The sequence below is a fragment of the Apaloderma vittatum genome, unplaced genomic scaffold (assembly GCF_000703405.1).
Source record: "Apaloderma vittatum isolate BGI_N311 unplaced genomic scaffold, ASM70340v1 scaffold7242, whole genome shotgun sequence".
In the NCBI taxonomy this organism is placed as follows: domain Eukaryota; kingdom Metazoa; phylum Chordata; class Aves; order Trogoniformes; family Trogonidae; genus Apaloderma; species Apaloderma vittatum.
Window position 1 is genome coordinate 48,000 of NW_009704136.1, and position 18,194 is coordinate 66,193.

The following is an 18,194-nucleotide window of genomic DNA, read 5'->3' on the forward strand; positions in this document are numbered from 1 at the left end:
GAAAATTTTATGTTTTAAGCTTTGATCAATATTAATTGAAGTAGGAGCAGTTTTTAATATGCCAGAAAAGAAATTTGAGAGGCAGTGTAGAGCTATTGGAACAAGCTGTTATTCTGAGTAGTATCACTGGTTATTTCCCTGTTTCCAGTGCCAAACTGTTTCAAAACAACTTGAAGTGAGGTACGTTTCTAACAACGAAGTAAGATAGATGTGCTTAATGCGCATCTGAATAGTATTTGCTTTTATTTACGTTAAAACAAAATGCATTATGTTACACTAGGTTCAAAGTAGTTACCAAGTGATAAGAAGAGGCACTTGCAAAAATTTGGAACATTTCCTATTAATGAAAGTGCGTGAGTAGTAGGCATGGTTCGTGTGCAGAACTGAATACGTTACCAAATGTGTGTTCAATTGTACTGCACTTAGCACTGTTGGGAATTAATTTACTTTTCAGAATTTACCATGGAACAAGAATTCCATATTTTGACCAATGCAGGAATTTCAATAACACTTTAGGTTACAAACATCCTGTCACATGAGAGCATTAAGGTAAAAACTTACTCAGGGTTATAATACAGCCATTTAATAACCCATTTCTATTTCCTGCTCTATTTATGAAAGTGAATTGCAATCCAAATACTGGTAGAATAAGGGCTTTTTCAAAAGTTGCTTTTTATCCATGAAAATTTCCTAATGAACAGTTTTCCCTTAGGTCTTGGTAAGTTTTGTAGGAAGTTTTATTGCTTAGCAGAGCACTAGTTGGTTCTAAAGATGTTCTTTGAAGTTGAGGCATGTTTCATTGACCACCTTAAAGGAGAAGGAAACGAATGTAGTCGCTGGAAGTATCTGTCTTTCTCTTACCTGGTTTTCCCACAAACTACGTTAGATAAATAGTTTTCTCTAGATTCTTTACAGTACCTTATTTGTCTTCGTGCTATAAGGCTACTTGCTATGTAAATCTCTTGAAGCACTGACTCTGGTCGCTGACAAGGTAATGCTGAAAGGTTTAACAAACTTAGTTGCAGTAATGACTGGTCTCGAAGGAGCTGTTATGCTTGCTTCTTTTGTAAAATGCTGTTTGTATTTTTTCCCTCCGTTATGTTCAAAGCAATATCCTTGCACTAACCTAATGATGTCCATTGCATTTCTACAGCAATTGTGAATTAATATGTCTGAGGTTCACTACAGATGTGTGCTTCCTTCAATAGCTTAAAAAAATCCTGAAAGTACAAAAGGTTTTCAGAATTGAAGTCAATCTAAGTTTGTAGCTGACCAATGACCCTCTTTATGTGTGCTGCTTAATGGATAAAAGTCATGGAATGGATGCTTGTACACGATGAGGACAATTGTATTAGATGGTTTCTAATGTCAATAATGTAGTAAAAATTGGTGTTGAAAGAATAGAAATGGTGGGTAGAAAATTACACCTTACTAAAGAAGTGGATATGCCAGTCAAATGGTCTCATCTGTAACTTTTAGGTTCTGGCCAGTTGGAATTATATTCTGAGAGAATCACAAAATTTTGATCCAATTACTTTGAAGTAATAATTTTGAATCTGTGTTTTCTAAAAAGAAATTACTTTTTGAATCAGCTGTTGTGGGTTGTAGGGTGTTGTTTTTTTTTTAAACTGTTTGCTTATTTGATCAAATTAAGTCTCTCCTTCAGGAATGAAGGGATGACAGAATATTCTTTGTCCTTATTTTGATGCTTTCGTTCTTGGTATATTTAGATAAAGTATCCAAATATGAATTGCTAAGAACAATGTCGTTGAATCTTAAAATCTTTGATTTTGTAAATGTTGATTGCAAGCAAAAGTTAAAATGTTAGTACAGTTTAATTAACCTCTTATACTATGGCTTTTCAGTAATGAGATACAAGAAATATCTCTGGGTAGATACTTGTTCTTTTCCACCAGCTGCTGAAAAGCAAAGCATGCTCTGCTTTTTTCACTTGTTGCATAAAATATATATGAATTGCTATGGAAGGCAGTAATAATGTATATATTTCATTAGTCACTCAACATGTGCCAAGATTCTTTTCAATTCTTGAAAAACCAATATATATATATTAAAAAAAAAATTCTCTTCTGTATATCTATATAACGAAGGTCAGCAGGATTTAATGAAAAAGTAGATGTTTACAGTCCTTCTGTTCTTAGCGATGTCTTGGCAGTGAATCTGTTGTCTAAGAAATCATATTTGGTTTGAGATTACATTTAGGATATGGTGTTTAGCATTACTGTTTAACTTGAGTAGGGAACACACGGGTTTCAGAGTGTCAGAAAACTCTCAAACTCTTTTTGAAGATGTTGATGCCAATAGCAAATAAACCTTTCCAGGCTACTGTTTCTTGCTCTGCTGTGCAACCAAACCCAAACTAGATCCAGGAAGACAAGTTTTGTGTTGTTCTGAACGTAACCACAACCCAAACCTGATAAGATCAGGTCTTAGAGCTGGAACATCTCTGAAATTTGAGCTGTCTAGTTAGAAACATAATGTTGTGGCCAATTTTCTGCAGCTATCTTCTCTCTTTCATGGTTTAACCTTAATTACAGGTTTGATGAGGTCCTGTTATGTTGTGGTAACCTTGTTACCTGGTTGCGTCATTTCAGTTGGCATTCAAGTGTAAAGGTTTATTGCAGGCCAAATTCTGTGCATCTTTAAATGAACAGAATTCAGGTTTGCAGGTAGTTTTATTATATTGCCATTAAATATTGCTACATTTGACCTTTTCTGTATGGTCTTCTCCGAGTTCTAAAGGTGCTATGTATGTGCAAGATCAATGTGATTTACTCTCAAATACCTGTAGTTTAGGTGCATCCGAATGTTTTCATTAAAATGGGAGCTACAATTATATCAGTGAATGTACAGTGTTCAGTCATGCTTGAGGTGTTACACAGAGAAAAGTTTGTTAGTGCTACCTAGAGATATACCACAAATGTTGAAGTCTGTATTTTTTTTCTTGCTTTCAGAATAGCTTGCATTTAAAAGCTAGTAGGAGCTTGCTTCTGTTTGTTAACAAAATAACATGGTAGGAGCAATCAGTTTCAATTGCTGCAGATAATTATAAGGTGCAGTAATTGAGAATACAGAGAAAAGGAGGCTGTGAGCTACATTTGAACTCTGCTTAAGCAATAAAAAATTTATCAAACTGAAAAAAATAAGTCATTTTAACGAGCACATTCCAAAGGTGCTGGATTTATGAGGAGACCCCAGGAAACTTTGATTGAAATTGCTGTCTCTGATTGTAGTTCTGTATTTTATTGGTGCCATATTGTGAACAGCGCTGCTGCCAAAGTGAATGGGAAAGCAGCATAACACAGAGAGTTAACCCAGAAAGGTTACCTCTTTTTATAATATCCATGATGTATTGCATTAAAAATGCCTTGAAAGCCATCCTATTTGCAGTTTTCAGAAAACATTTTTCTTAAATTAAGTTACAATTTATCTGAGCAGGGCAGAAAATATGAAAGCCCCTTGAAGACTTTAGTATTGATTTTTGTGAGTGTTTCCTTAGCTCTTGTTTTCTCATTTGTGTGCTCCTTGATAGAAAGGCCTAGAGCTGCTGCGCAGCCCGAGCTTCAGCTGGGTGAGAACGGTGGCAGTCAGGGGAGGGAATATGGGCACTGGATGTACAGTAGGAGTTTCCACTGAGGACTTTGGATTGGCTTTTTAAAAGGCTTTTTCTGCTTCCTGAATTTAGGCAACATTTAATTGACATAGAAGATTAAGACAATTTATTAATTAATGAAGGCTCCTCCCAACTAAACAAACATTGCAGTAACCATGAGAATTGAATGACGGAAGTGGAAGTGTGAGTTCGAGGTCACTTCTTATGTGTGCATGTTGTAATAAGAGCTATAAATCTTTTAGCATTTTTGTTCTAGAATTAAAGGAAGACACAAGTTTTAAAAATTTTGATGTGAAGGCATAGTTGCATTGGGCACGCACAGCTACTAACTTATAAGCAATAATTAGGCATGCTACGTAGTTGATGGTTTTTAACTGTTCGCTCACGTTCTGTGCCAACTGCATATTAAAACTTCATTCTCCCTCTGTCAAAATGCTCTGTTACTTTAGCCATAAAATTGTTACCATACCATAGCTCCCAAATACCTTGTTGTAAATGCTGACTATATCTTTCAATTTATACTGCATTCAAGTAAGCTTATGAAAATGGTTCTGAAGGATTAAGCTCTAAACACTATTTCTATGCAGTGGATTATTTTTTTCCCCAAGCTCAACATGTTCATGTTGCTTAATGATGAGAAAAATGTTGTGACAACTGTACTGAAGCTTCGTTGGCTCTTGTACGTGTTATGTAGCATGTCTGACAATTTTGAGAGAACAATGACAAGTATGATTCCAAGATTTGCTCAACTTTGCTGATCTAGATTGTGTTTTGTGCCCATTATTTCACCTTACTTTACCTCAGTTTGTGATTTGGTAAAACTACAGGTATGTAAGCACATGAAATTGTTCATAAAATGCTTTGGCAGTTTACAAGCTGAAATTCTTTGAGAAGTTGTCTGTTTTTATACTGGTGTTGGTGCTTTTTTTTTTTCTTGTTTATTCTGTGCTTATATTTATAGTAATGTAAAAAAACCCATAAAATCAAGAGCGAAGATTAATTAAAACTCGTATTACATGTACTTGAGAACTTCAGAAAAACCTGAGTCCATTACAGACTTGACCTTGATATGCTTTTACTTTGTAGTTAACGTAGTAAAGTTCATTGTGAAAAAATCCTGAATTTCATACATTGTTTTTTTTTTTTAACCTATTAAGTACTTTTGGAGATGGTGGTTATACCAAATGGAGATTTTAGAAAGTTTAAGCCTATTAGGATCTTACTAGTGCAGGATATCATTGTCTATATTGTTAGATCAGATTTTATATTTTATATTTCTCACCTAGACTGTTTTATTTGTGTTGTTTTTCACTCTCTCTTTAAAGATTCAGCTATTGAAGAAAGTAATGAACAAAAACTGAAGGGAAGGGACCCAGCTGTGTGGCACGTCGGCTTGAAGGTAGCGTGGGACATAGAGACACCTGGATTAGCTATACCGCTGCACCAAGGAGACATCTACTTGATGCTTGGTAATTTTCAAGGGCTAAAAAAAGGAACTTTGAAAACAGAGAAAATTACACTTTTTTCAGTATAAGTTATCATACCTTCCTTTTGGTTAGGACTTTCCTCATTTAGAAACCTGTGAGGTCTGGTGAGTGTATAATTAATTCCTCTTACCTTGCCCACTGCATCTGTGTTTTGAGAAACTCTTGTTTCCTAATGCTTCTTTCACAGATAAGAAAGGAAATATTCATTTTGAGCCTTTTCATTCTGTTGTGCAGTCCAAATTGGTAGCCCAAGTCGGACTTCAGGCCGTAGGCAGGATTTCCCCAGGTCTCGTGAGAAGCTGAGCTGTATCTGAACCACCCTTGACTTGTAGATGCTGATTCCTTTTTCTATTCTTAATGCAGTTTTACTGAGTAACTGTGAGCATCTGTGTCTGTTATGTTCAGCAGAAAAAAAAAATTCCTCTTCTTGAGCTTGGCTTAGAGTAGCTGTGTATTATGTAAGCTGTGACTGTAACGGTCTTGAAGTTTTCTGGTAACGTAGTTCTTAAGTTTCAACCATTATGCCAATCTGCGGATGTTTTATTGGTCACTGATTTTAGACACAACACTTCTCTCCTGCTGTTCTTTTCCATGCATATATTCAAGCATACTGTTTTCTAGTAGTGATATTATTATATATTATCATAATGAACATAGCTCTCATACCGCAAGAGTGAGTCTCAGTGTCTCCAGTGTAGAGGACTAAAAAAGTGAAAATTAAATTGAGTTCATTTACTTCAACAGCTGAGCTCCCACTAAGATTGCTCTGTTGAAAGAAATGAAGCTAGAACTGTGGCTAAAGTTTGTTGATGCGCAATCTGTTGCTTTCTCTTTTGGTTATTGTTTTTGTTCAGATGTGTTTAGTTACAAATCACACAACTCAAAACATGAACAGCACATCTGTCAACATCATGTTTGCCTGTTTAGTGACTTGGTGTGACAGACATGATCTTGGAAGAGTGAGAGCATTTGCAGGGTTCCCTGTTCACGTGTTTGGACTTGTAAAATACACTCCATGGAACGTCGCTGGGATGACCTGTCGCGTTGCCAGCTTGTTGGGCAGAGCATTCTTTTCGCCTTTACCTTTTACTTTTATCTTCCAACAAGTATGAAGATCAAGGTTTAGGTGTGAGATCCTTCGGTGCAGTGGTTTGGATGTGCCTCCCTGCTCTGTGTTTGTGAGGATATAGAATAGCAGCCTGGAGGGAAATGGAGACATTTCTTATGTGAAGTTTAAGAGGCAGCTAAACATACCTGGAAAGGGAATTGGTTTTTGTGCAATTGTAGTCCAGGCATCAAGTAAGCATCTAATCCTTTCAGGCTGAAACAGTTAGTTTATTTAACACACAACATGATGATCATGTTTGGATGGAAACAAAGGTTGTATTAAATATTCTTTTGAAGATGATGTGTGAATCACTTTCTTATTAATACTTCATGGAAAGCTACAGATTTGAGCTCTGTAGGCCAGGTGTTTGGTAATCTCTTCTGCATTTCCATAGCCTTTGTTTCTTTTTTCTCAATTACTTTAATAAAAAAAAATTCATACAGTATGAGAGAGTATTCTCAATTTGGCCCTTTTATTAGGTTTCTATGTACAGCAGAACTGCCTTTATTATTTTCGCTTGAAGTGAAAAACAATATAAGAGGACATACACAGTTTCAGTGTGTTTTTCACTGTTCTTTTTTGACGATTTTTTTTTAACTTTTAAGAGGAGGTGTCTTGAGGATGCCATCTAAAAGATAAAATATGAAAACTCTACAAAAAGTAACTTGACAATAAAGAAGCCAATTTTAGAATAATTTATCTTGTGCATTTATGCATCGTACCTTCCTGAACGCGGTGAGCAGAGTCTTTCTGCTGCGATGCTTTCTGTCAGCAATGCTTCTAGAAAATTGAATGTTAAGAGGAATGCAGCGAGTAGTAGCTGTTGATGTACAGGGACTGACTGGTACGACTCCCTCTGACTGCCATCGACTCACCTAACTCTAGCAAAGACCTTGTTTACTCTGCAAGTCCATTCTTCCAATTGTTGAAATGATTTATATGAGTGGTGTAAAATACTGAAATATCAAATTCATTATATTGCTTATAATTAAAAAGTCAGGTTCTATCAATTCCTGTATCTCTAATAGCCCAGCTGTTTCCTAATATCGCACACAAAAATCCGAGATTAGAAAATGTGGGGTTTTGCTATTTCTAGTTATAATGTGCAGTTACAGTAACTTATAAATTCTGATTGATGGATATGTCCAAGTATCAAAAAGAGTTGGGGTGGGTTTTAGCATTTCTAGTAGACATTTTAGTAATGTTGATCTTCCTTTTTTAATTGGCTCTGTAAAGTGCTTTTTGGTATTTTAGGTAGAATTTTTATAAAATGCAGTCTAAAAATATAAATTTACACCTGAATTCTCTACAGTCCTCTTCAGATGGAATCATAAACCATAATTTAAATTTATATTAATATTAAGCATGAGGTGATCAAATCAGTTTTTCAGGTAAGTTACTGTAATAATAGAAATATATTTTGTTTTAAAAAAACCCCAAACAAAATCCAAAATTACTTTCAGTAAGGCAGATTTTAGGTTTTTTTAAGGCTTATGTTTCCTAATATGAAGGAAAAAAGATCTGGTGAATGACTGCAAATCTGCTGCCTAAAACCTCAAAATCTGAACTTTTATATCACTCATGAAACGGAAACACTTCGGCTCAATTTAGAATAATGTATTGGTCTGCAGAGGAAGCGCATACTGAACCCTGCTGGCTCAAGTACACAGTCAAGGGGTGTCTAATATGAAACGTGTTGGGTGCGTGCAATAAATCCAGACTGCGTGGAGGTGAGCGAAGGGCCCCATCTGCTGTGTCCTAGAGCATGCTGAACTAGGGTTCTCATGGTCTTACTATTAAATTGGAATCTTTCCCCTACTCTTCGCATTCGACATGACCAGATTGGCAGGCAGATTTACAATTTCCACTAATTTTCCTACCATGACTTCAAAACATACTTAACCAAAATACATTCTGGACTTTTTCAAAGGGAGATTTACTTTTCTCCAGCTGTTTCCCATAGATCAAGCTCATGCTTGAAGGTTGGGGTTTTAAAACAGCATGAAGATGAACTTGGAATCTTATACCACTCCCAACCCCCAGCAAATTATAGTTCAAGAATCATCAAAATAATTTGCATAACCGAGCAGAAGCAGGGTGCACACATTGCAGAGGTTGGTTTGTGGTTAAAGATAAGTATTTAATGGAAACACTTCCACATGTATGTAGTGGCTCATTAAACTATTTCTAGATATTTAATCTGCTTCTCTTTCCACAACATCACTTGAACTCTATTTGCTCTCTAGCATCTTGAATGTATTGGCATTTTTTAAGCCTTTCTTCTTTTCCTTGAGACCCTATTTAATCCAAGTGCTGTGTTCATTGATTATTAAGACTTCAAACCCCAGAAATATATTTGTCATTGCCAAATTTTTTTTTATTTGTCTACAGTAGTTAAGGAAACTAATAGCACAAGCCCACTTCACATTTTTATATATATTTGTGGTATTCAGAATATCACAGCTTTTGTCAGTGCTTTAAATGCCGCCGTACCTTTGTTTTGTGAAAGAGATGACAAAATGACAACTGTTAAACTTCAGGAGGAAACTTGAAAGAAGATGGAACCTTTAATTGCCTTTAATTTCTTCCTACCTTGTATTTAGTATGTCTTGATAGTCTGCAGTGACGTGGGCATGCAGTCACTGTTTCTCTGCGAGTGCTTTGTCTCCTCACTCGCTGGTGCTCTGATAATTAGTTAAGTAGTAGAATTAGTTGAGGATTACATTAGTTAAGTGTGTATACGTACACACATCTCTTGGTCTGTTCTTTAGACAAAAGCTCTGCAAGCACAGAGCTTTCAGTGTTTCTGCTGGTGGTGCCCAGGTAATTGAGCTGTTGGGAAGAAAGCGCAGTGAGGTGTGGATGGGGCAGGGGCAGGGACTGGAGGAATCAGGGACCAGAAAGAATAGAGGGAGAACAGTTACAAGCAGTGGAGAGGACTATGCTGGGAGGGATGTATTTGATAAAAGAACAGGATGGCGGAAGTCTGTACAGGGAAGGGGAAGAAAGATTTATGAAATGAACTTGCTCCCACAGGTTAAAATAGAATATGTAGCATCCAAATTCAAAAATATATCTGCTGTCAGTAAATAGCAGGAAAAGCACCGAGAAGTTTCTCTGCTAAGGGGGCCTACATGATAGTCTCCATTTGACAGTAGGTGAGTGAAGGTGTTAAAGCAATAGCATTGCTTTTAGGAGCTCTAAACCCTCTTCTCTCACAGAATTTCCATGCTGATTTGGCAAGTCCCTTAAGGTCTCCATACTGTTAGGGTTTTCTTGTGTCAGTTACCAACTTTACAGAGGTCTTACATGGATAAATATATTTGAAGAATCAGGTGCCTTAGATGATTTTGTGATGTTTGGGTTTTTCCTCCTTTTTTTTTTTTCCCCCCCCCTGCAGATTTGAGGAATAGAGATCTGTATTAAATAAAAAAACCAATTTTTTAACTATGTTTTAAAGAAGATGTGTTGTCTGAAGTTTCTATAACTGGAAATTGTGTGAAATAATTGTATGCATTTGCATCTAGTCAGGTCATCTGCTAAACTTTCTTATGATTTCTTAGTACTTCATATATAAAGTCAAAATCTGACCTCCAAATTATTTGAACAGACTTCAGGTTGATAACTTTGTTTTCCAAGGTGGCTTTGGCCACCTGTACACAATCATACATTTGATTAATTTCTTTTAATAAATCTTGCCTCAGCTACAGTAGCCCTATAATGGGATCTGGCCATAAGGTGGCAGATGATTCATTGGGAAGTGGCAGGTGGAAAGGAGTAGATAAACAATCAATTTGAAAGAAATACAGGTTTTGCCATACACTTGTATGTGGGAAATAGTCTCCTCGCTTCTTAAGTGCTCCACCTCAGATAGAGGAAGTTATGTTTTCTGGCATTCAAACACCATGTGCCTGTTGCCAACCAAGTTGTGTTCCTCTGGATGCAAACAAGTCCCCTCCAATATTGTCGCTAGTTTGGGGCCACCGATTTAAGCGTTGTGCGGCCTGAAGTGCAAGGAATCATCCACACACACTTGCACAGTGGCTGGTGGCACAATGGTACTCTCTTCATATAGGTACATATGAATAGCTTTGGTGTGTGTCGTTAGGCTTTGATTGAGAAAATTCTTTAGTCTGGTTGGCACTCTGGCATGTATTGGAGTTCACTGGCTGTTCTTGATTGCTTTCTAGGAATACTATTTTAAACTTGGGTAATTTGTGGCTGTTTATAAACAAGCAGGAATTCTGTGATTCTATGAAAAGTCCGATCAGAACTCAGAAAAACTGAGAGAGTGCCAGCATTTTTCATAGACCTGGGAAAACTTTGGGAGATGAACAGTCATGTAAGCAGAAAGCTAGTCCAATTCCCAGAACTTCTTGCCTAGCAGTTAGTTATTTGATAAATGAATCTCATAAGCATCCACATGGAAGGCAAGGAGAAGCGATTGTGTGACAGGTCTTGAAACTATACTAAAGGCGTTGCTAAGTCAGTTTTAACAGTGATTTAAAATAAAAAGTCACTTCTCCTATGGATTGTACTTCTCCTATGCATTATACAGTTCGCATAAGTTCTGTGGGATTTTGTTTTTGTGATAGGTGCTGAAATGAGATCCCCTTGCCATAGTTGTGCTGAATGTGTGCTGCTGTTCCGGGGCAGAAAAGGTGCTGTCTGGGCTCTTGCCACAGCTTTAGGAGAACTGTCTGACAAGTAACTTGCTGGCATGCAGTTTTCCAGATCCATATATTCCTGCTTTTATATGTCTCTACTTCATGTGATGTATAATGCTGGAGGGGCTGTATTTTGGTTTTCCAGGCCTCACTGAGCAATGTTTAGTCATGTTAAACTGATGTTAACTCCGTATGTGTTGTATTTTATCTGAAACCACGAGAGCACTATGGAAGTTTGACATGGAAATCCAGGGAAGGTAACAGTTTTGGTTTGGCTTTAAAACCTAAATAGTAATCTGGATGTAATGTTCCAAATACAAGCTTCTGCTGCCAAATGGGCAATAGCCAATTTAACAGAGTGCTCTTCCTTTTCAATTAATATGTTTTTAGAAAAAAAGCAAATCTTTGCTGTAATCTTTTTAAGACCTAGAATATCCATGAAGCTTCAACTCTTTTTGTGTAATTACACTTTGAGATAAATTATAAACTCTAAAACTAAAATTACAGGCTTCCTCCTAAGAGTAATAAAGGATTAGAGACAGTTGGAAGCAATTTCAAGGGAAAGTTCTACAATGAAAGATTTGCCAAGGGTATGAATAAAGGTGCAAATCAAAATGTAATACTTGTAATGTTGAGTTTGTGTCGTAAACCACACAAAATGAATGGGTGCTGAGTGGGGTGCTGGAAGTGCTTAGGTTTGTTTTCTGTCACCATTCTTCTTGAAAGTTGTGATATTTAAATACTGCAGCGTCCAGAGATGATACTTTTCTGTGACCCTTGCAAGACTTGCAATATAACCCTCATATGTTTATGTACGAAATAGGTTTTCCTATTTTGTTTTTGGTTGTTTTGGGGCATTTTTCCCACCTTTTCAACTTCACCTATCTGCAAAACTGATGCAGATAGAAAACAAGCCTTCTGTCTAGGCTTTCTCAGTGGGAATTCAGTCCTGTTTCATCACACTTGTCTGCCTATTCCCTATATAAATTGTTTTTCTGATTGTTTTTCTGACATTTGTGTGCTGTCTTGGGTATGAACTTTCTTTATAGTTACTTGTAAAACTCATGAAAAGACACTGTTCTTATAACTAGGATAAATTCAGTCATGTTTCTGAATTCTTATTCATTAGACTTTTTAAAGTTTCAGACTTGTTGCAAGGTAAAATAAATGTTTTAGAGTATACCTTTTTTTTTTTTTCCAGTAATAAAGAGAATACCATTAAACCTCACACACTGTGTTCTTTTCAGTCTGGTAGTCTGTTGTTATGGTCAGAATACCAGACTAATTCTAATTAGTGCGAATTTAGGATATCAGGTTTCAGATATGCAAATATTCATTTATTAAAGAGAAATTTTATGTGATGGAAGGATCAGGCTTGATAATTTCTCACTAATGACTAAAGCTAAATTCCTTGACAGAATAGGTATTGTGGAATGTACAGACTCCAAGTAGTGTCTCATAGTTCTCCTATTCTGGCTCTAATTTTATCTGTGATGGTCTTTTGCTTGGTGATACTTCAGGTCACATGGTTTTATGGTTTTTTTTTAGTCTATTTCTACTAATTTAGAGAACTATAACTCAGAAGTAATTTTACAGATCTTTTTTTTTGGATAGATTTTCCTGAACCTGTTGTTTAAGGTTGAGAGGGCAGCATGATTTTAACACCCAAATTGTTTGAACTGAAGCACTTCAGGAGTGGTTTTCAATGTAATGATAACTATTGTTACTAGATTTAATCTGAACTTTTCCAGATTAATGTGTTTCCTCTAAAAGGTGCTGCTTTTTTACAATTCCAACATTCTTCAGTTTTGATAATGTGACCAAATGCTGATGGCAACCAAGTTAGAGGATTCGTGGGGCTGTTTGCCGGCCAGTTTGTGAACTCAAGCCCATGACAGCTCTCAGGCAAGCTACAAGAAAACGCTTTGGAGACAGATCTTTGAGCAGATTGGGTTTTCTGGGTTCTCAGTTTCTTGACTCTGAGCTGAAAGGAGAGCTTGAGATAAGTGTCAGATACAAAGATGAAATAATACATCTTTGTCATTTTTCTTTCTCTTACTTTGTTTCTTTTGTTTCAAGAAGTGTCAGCATTGTTTAATGATTTTGGAGAAGAGATTTCTGAGTATTCTGTTTATAGTGATCCTGAACTTTGAAAGAATTTGTTTAGCTCAACTTTTCCCATGAGAGGTGGAAAAATGCCACTTCAAAACTGTATAAACTGGGAGAAAACTAATATGAACAGAGATCTTTGTAACAGTAGGACAGTGTGTAGTTACCATGCTCTGCTAAACATTAGAGCACCATGAAGGTAGTGTTATCTGAATGAACTCTCCTTGTTTTCTTTAAATATAGTGTCTTTAACTCAAGTTCAGCCCGAATAAGTTTTATTAAGTATACTTTTTCTCTGTACTTACAGTTTTCTCATCTGTCCCCTAGATGATCTCAATATGACACATCAGCACTGTGTTCTGGCTGGTTTTTCACCTCGATTCAGCTCAACGCACCGAGTGGCAGATGTAAGTATCAAAAAATGATTTGCCGTTTGGTCATTTGTAGAATTAATATTCTGATTCAGTACATGTAGCATTGTGGTTTTTCATCCGTAACTGTGGTTCACAGTTCTGTTTATGACTCAAACTGTACACTTGATTCTGTATTGATAGATGCCTGAGAGTTCAGGCAAACTAAGATATGACTTAAGAGTGTTCTACACCACGCCTCATGGACTGCTGATTGCTGATGAAATGTAGAAATAACTGTGTTTCTACCTGAAATGTTTTCAGACTTCTATACTGTGTTTGTATCCCGGTCCTAGTTGAAAGGCTATAGTCATGGTGGGAGGAAAATACTCAAAACCCACGTGAGCAGTGTCCACTGGCAAAAATGACCTTTCGGAGGTCAGAATAACTAAGAACAGTTATGAGCTTGCTTTAAATTGGATCCACCTGTGCATCTGAGGATTGAAGAAGTAGAAAAGTGATGAGTTCCTTGTCTCAGAGTCATTCTGAGATCGCAAGACTTCAGCCTAATATTCTCAAGTGCTGGGACACCTTTCTGCATTTTCTTTCCGTGGTGTTCTCAGTGGGTTTTTTTGATGTGTAGTATTCTAGTGGGAAAGAATACAGAAAAATAGTAAGACTATAAAAAATATTGTTTTAAAAAATTACAATTGCTACTTTCAACAAGGCGAAATATACCACTGCCGAAGGAAGAGAGATGATACATGTATCCATACACTTCTCCGTCCTCCATTATTTTTACTAGTTTGACCAGAAATTAAAATGAAGCAATAGCAACATACATGGGCTTATGCATACATATAACTTGTAATATTCAGAAGTGCTTTAATTTCCCAAATATACACTCTGCTTGTTTGAACTGGGCTTTGAGATAAAGTACACCATTGCATTTTAAAACAAATATTTCTGTGTTTTTCATCACTCATTTTAAGAGTGCTCTGACCTACTGCTCTTGTCTCTGTGTTACTTTTGCGGGAAAATACACACACACTTTCACAGTATGAAAAGCTTCTTTATTAAGTGATTTTGCTTTGTTTTTGTAAACTGTTGCCAAGTATGGAATTTTTTTTTTAACAAAGGATGTGAAACCGGGGGATTCTTATTCAAGATTATTCCTGGAAATTTAACCAGAGATACAGATAGTACATTGAAAAGAACTAAAAGATGTAGTTGTCTTCTTTGTTTGTTTCAAAAGGATTTTTACAGATTTCCTTCCAGTTTTGCTGAAGTGCAAAATGGCTTTATTCATATTCTCTATACCTTGTAAGCAAACAGCTCTCTCAGGCTAGTCGTGGGATTCTGTTTCAGTGTTACTAGGAACCCATACAACTGGTTCTGAAAATACTGTCAAAAACTAGCCAGGAAGCAGAGGCCATGTTTTCCTGTGCTGTATTTCTAAAGTATGTTTAAAAGGAATTATTTTCTTCCTCCTTTCAATCGGCGCCGTACTGGTTAGCTGGATGTTTGATGAATCAGGCTTTTGTGTAGTTTATAGCAGTAACTATACAGATGATCCAGGAGGCATTACACATTTGAAAAGATCATGAAATTAAGTTACAGAAATACATCCCTTCTGGTCCTTCCCTGTGATTATTTCAGAAGCAAATAGTTCAGTATATTTCAGGAATATATATGTTTGGAAGTGGCTGTGTATATTTTTTTTGATTGTGTCTTCATAGTGTTCAAGAGGAACACTGGAATACATACTTGGACGATGTGAACTGGCACTCCAGAACTTACAGACTGATTCTGATTCGATGGCTTTATCTTTGAAATCACTGGAAGCTGCAGTTGTAAAGCAAGCAGAAGAAATACATAATGAGGTGAGATGATCTGTACTGAAAATACTTCAGCCAGATTCCAAGTGCATCTGCCCATGGACTTAGTAGCAATGAAGTGTGTTCAGCTGCTCCCAAAGCATTACTTTATATAAGTTGGGAATGTATTTTTTAAGACTTTTTTACTTGGGTACAGTAATTGGGATTAACTCAGGTTGATTCTTTCATTCCCATGAAGTTTTCATTTCTCCTTCTTAAGATCCCTCTGCTGGTAGAGTAAAAGAGTGGTTTCAGTAATACTGCACAAAATCTGATAGTGTGGGGGGCAAACCAAACTACTCTAGCACTTCTCAAGAAAAATAGAGAAGAAAAATTAGAGGGAAAGAGCAGGTAAAATTAAGTTGTTCATCAGGTGTTGAACCAGATTTTTACAGAATGCCAGGTGTGACACCATTGTGAGTATGTACTTTAAAGTATATTCTGAAGAAGATACAATGGAAATAGTTATGAGGGACATATTTGAGCAGATCTCTTTCTGTGCTGTGAAATAGGCAAGTGTAACAATGCATGTTCACAGGATTCCACTGAAGTTACTAGTGCTTCCTTGTTTGAAGTACAGATCTGGAGTCTTAGCAAACACATTGATTTGACAAATGAACTGAAAATATCAGGCAGTATTTTCGGAAACTGTGGAAACAGGTAACTTTTCCTGCGGTATGAAAGCAGGCAGTATGTGTGTAATTTGGCTTCTTTGTTAGTGAACGGTCAGAAACGTGACACAGCAGACTGGATCTTCCTACAAGGGTAGTATTTCTGAAGGTGGTAAATTTAGTACTTTTTTCTTTTCTGTAACTTTAAAAAGAAAAAAGAAAAAAAGATAGTCAAGGCTATGTATTAGGAGTTTAAAATGTCAAATAGTTTCACTACCCTGGAAGGCTGTCCTGCTACCTGAAACAAAGCTTCCAGCTATTCTTAACTAGAAAGCACTAATGGTCGTCTCTCTTTTAATAGCACCCATAGCAACCAGTTAATACAAAGTTTTGAACCACTTTTTGCTTAAATATCAGGGGCTTTTTTACAGCACTTCTATATTCAGACGTTTTGAAGGACCTGTTCTGTATTTCTAATACGATAACTATGATCACTGTTAGAGATATGTAGGAAATTTCCACTCCATTTGTGTAAACTGCTGAAATTGCTGATGAGGAATACAATACACATATTGTTACTAAAACTTTGTGGAACACGTTTTTATCTGTCTTGTGTTTACAGTGAGTAGAACTGAGTATAGTGATTGCAAAAGATTTGCACCCTTGACTTTTAGCGAAAGAGCTTCTAGAGCAATTCAAAGAAGTCTGATTCATGCATGGTTTTACAAAACATTAATCAGGCTCAGTCTGTAAAACTACACGCATATGTGGGTTGCACAGCCAGGGCCACATGCACAGCTGGTGTAGATTTGCACGGGTCCTTTAACATCAAAGACTTGTGCCGTTTACATCAGGTGAGAGACTAGCCCCTGGTGTTTGCAGTCACCTGAATAATTTTGCTCTGTGACATACAGGGATGTTTCCTGTTATGCATATGGGATATATGGTAACAGAAATCATTGTTTAACTTGTACATATTGTGCGCTTAGAGTTAGTAGACACATTAGATCTATATTTCATTTGAAAAGAGAATACCCACTCACCCCTTTCTTTTTTCTTTATCCTATGTCACTGCTTTACTTGAAGGATAAATTCTGGATGTTTAAGTGCTATTTAAATGAAATTTATTTGCTGCACAAGTATACAAAATTACTAGTGGTTTTCCACTCTGGTAAATGCACGTTTTTTTTAACATCACTGAAGTGAAAACAGAGATCTGAGAGGCAAGTGCAATTTTTCTTTGCATATAAAAGCTTCCTACTTCCTTTTACTCACTGAGTGATAAATCTCTGTACTTTCAGGCTAACATGGGTTTTAATACAGGTTTTAGGTTCAAGTTTCATCAGGCAGATGAAGAACAAGAACGTGTTTTTGTTCCTTTAAAGAATCAAACTTTACTGATGAAAGCACGACTTTGATTTGATTGGGGTGGTCAGAATTTGATTGCTGATTATTTGGTTTTTTTCCCTTAGTTTGTTAGTATTTTTAAATACAGAAGACAGAACCGCACAACAAGCCGAACACAGAATTAATGAAGAACTTGCATCCAATTTTACCCGTATATTTCTCTCCAACATACAGCTTTCTGTGCTAGTTCTAAACCTACTTGGAATTTTTTTTTCTGTTCCTATGGACCAGAAATCATGAGCTTGAAATTAGGTGGCATCTGAATCATCTCCAAAAGTGGTGATACAGTTGTATTTTCTTTTCAGATATTACCATAGCCCATCTTCTTCACAGGTTTTAGCTCAGATAAACAGTCTAGACCGATGGCTGTATCCGGTTGTCTTTCTGAAATGATACACGTGTGGGGTTTTTACCCCTCTTGCCAGTACCTCTGAAGTAGTCATCAGAACAGAACCCTCACAGTACCATCAGGCGATGTGTGATTAAGTTAAAATATAATAGTCTAGCACAGATTCACAGTTGGTGCTGAAATTAACGGCTCTGCCAAACGAGATCTGGGTGAATTGTCTCTGTCTGGTAGAGGGAAAAAGCGTAAGAGCAAGTCTGAAAGAATGAGGTATGATTCTGTGCCTTCGCTTTTGTGTTCTTGGGCAGGAAGATTGACTCGCTGTGTTGATTAAGTGGGTTTAAACTGAAGATCTGAAGCATATGTGGAGACTTAGTTTTTTCCATTTCAGTAGTGGGCAGAGAAACTTGTAAAAGAGGTATGGATGAGTGTCCAGGGGATGTCTTTACCGTGGTTTGAGCGCGGTGCTGGCAACAAGGATCAACACCGAGGCCGCGGGTTCGATTCCCGCTCGGTCCCCATGTGTTGCCAGGTCTAGTCAAGAGGTGGCGTCCCTGCCCAAAACAGGGAGGTTGGACTAGATGATCTCTAAGGTCCCTTC

The 18,194-nt window shown here is 36.8% G+C and overlaps 1 protein-coding gene across 1 annotated transcript in view; it reads left to right on the plus strand.

Annotated features, from left to right (window-relative positions):
- The window catches only part of FTO (fat mass and obesity associated), a gene marked incomplete at its 5' end in the record, with an annotated part of 188,515 nt that overhangs the window by 8,050 nt on the left and 162,271 nt on the right, over nucleotides 1-18,194 (plus strand). The window contains 3 exons of the mRNA XM_009864912.1: nucleotides 4,957-5,100; nucleotides 13,330-13,409; nucleotides 15,092-15,235. Of these exons, the coding sequence (XP_009863214.1) occupies nucleotides 4,957-5,100; nucleotides 13,330-13,409; nucleotides 15,092-15,235 (368 nt within the window). The remainder of the gene's footprint in view (nucleotides 1-4,956; nucleotides 5,101-13,329; nucleotides 13,410-15,091; nucleotides 15,236-18,194) is intronic.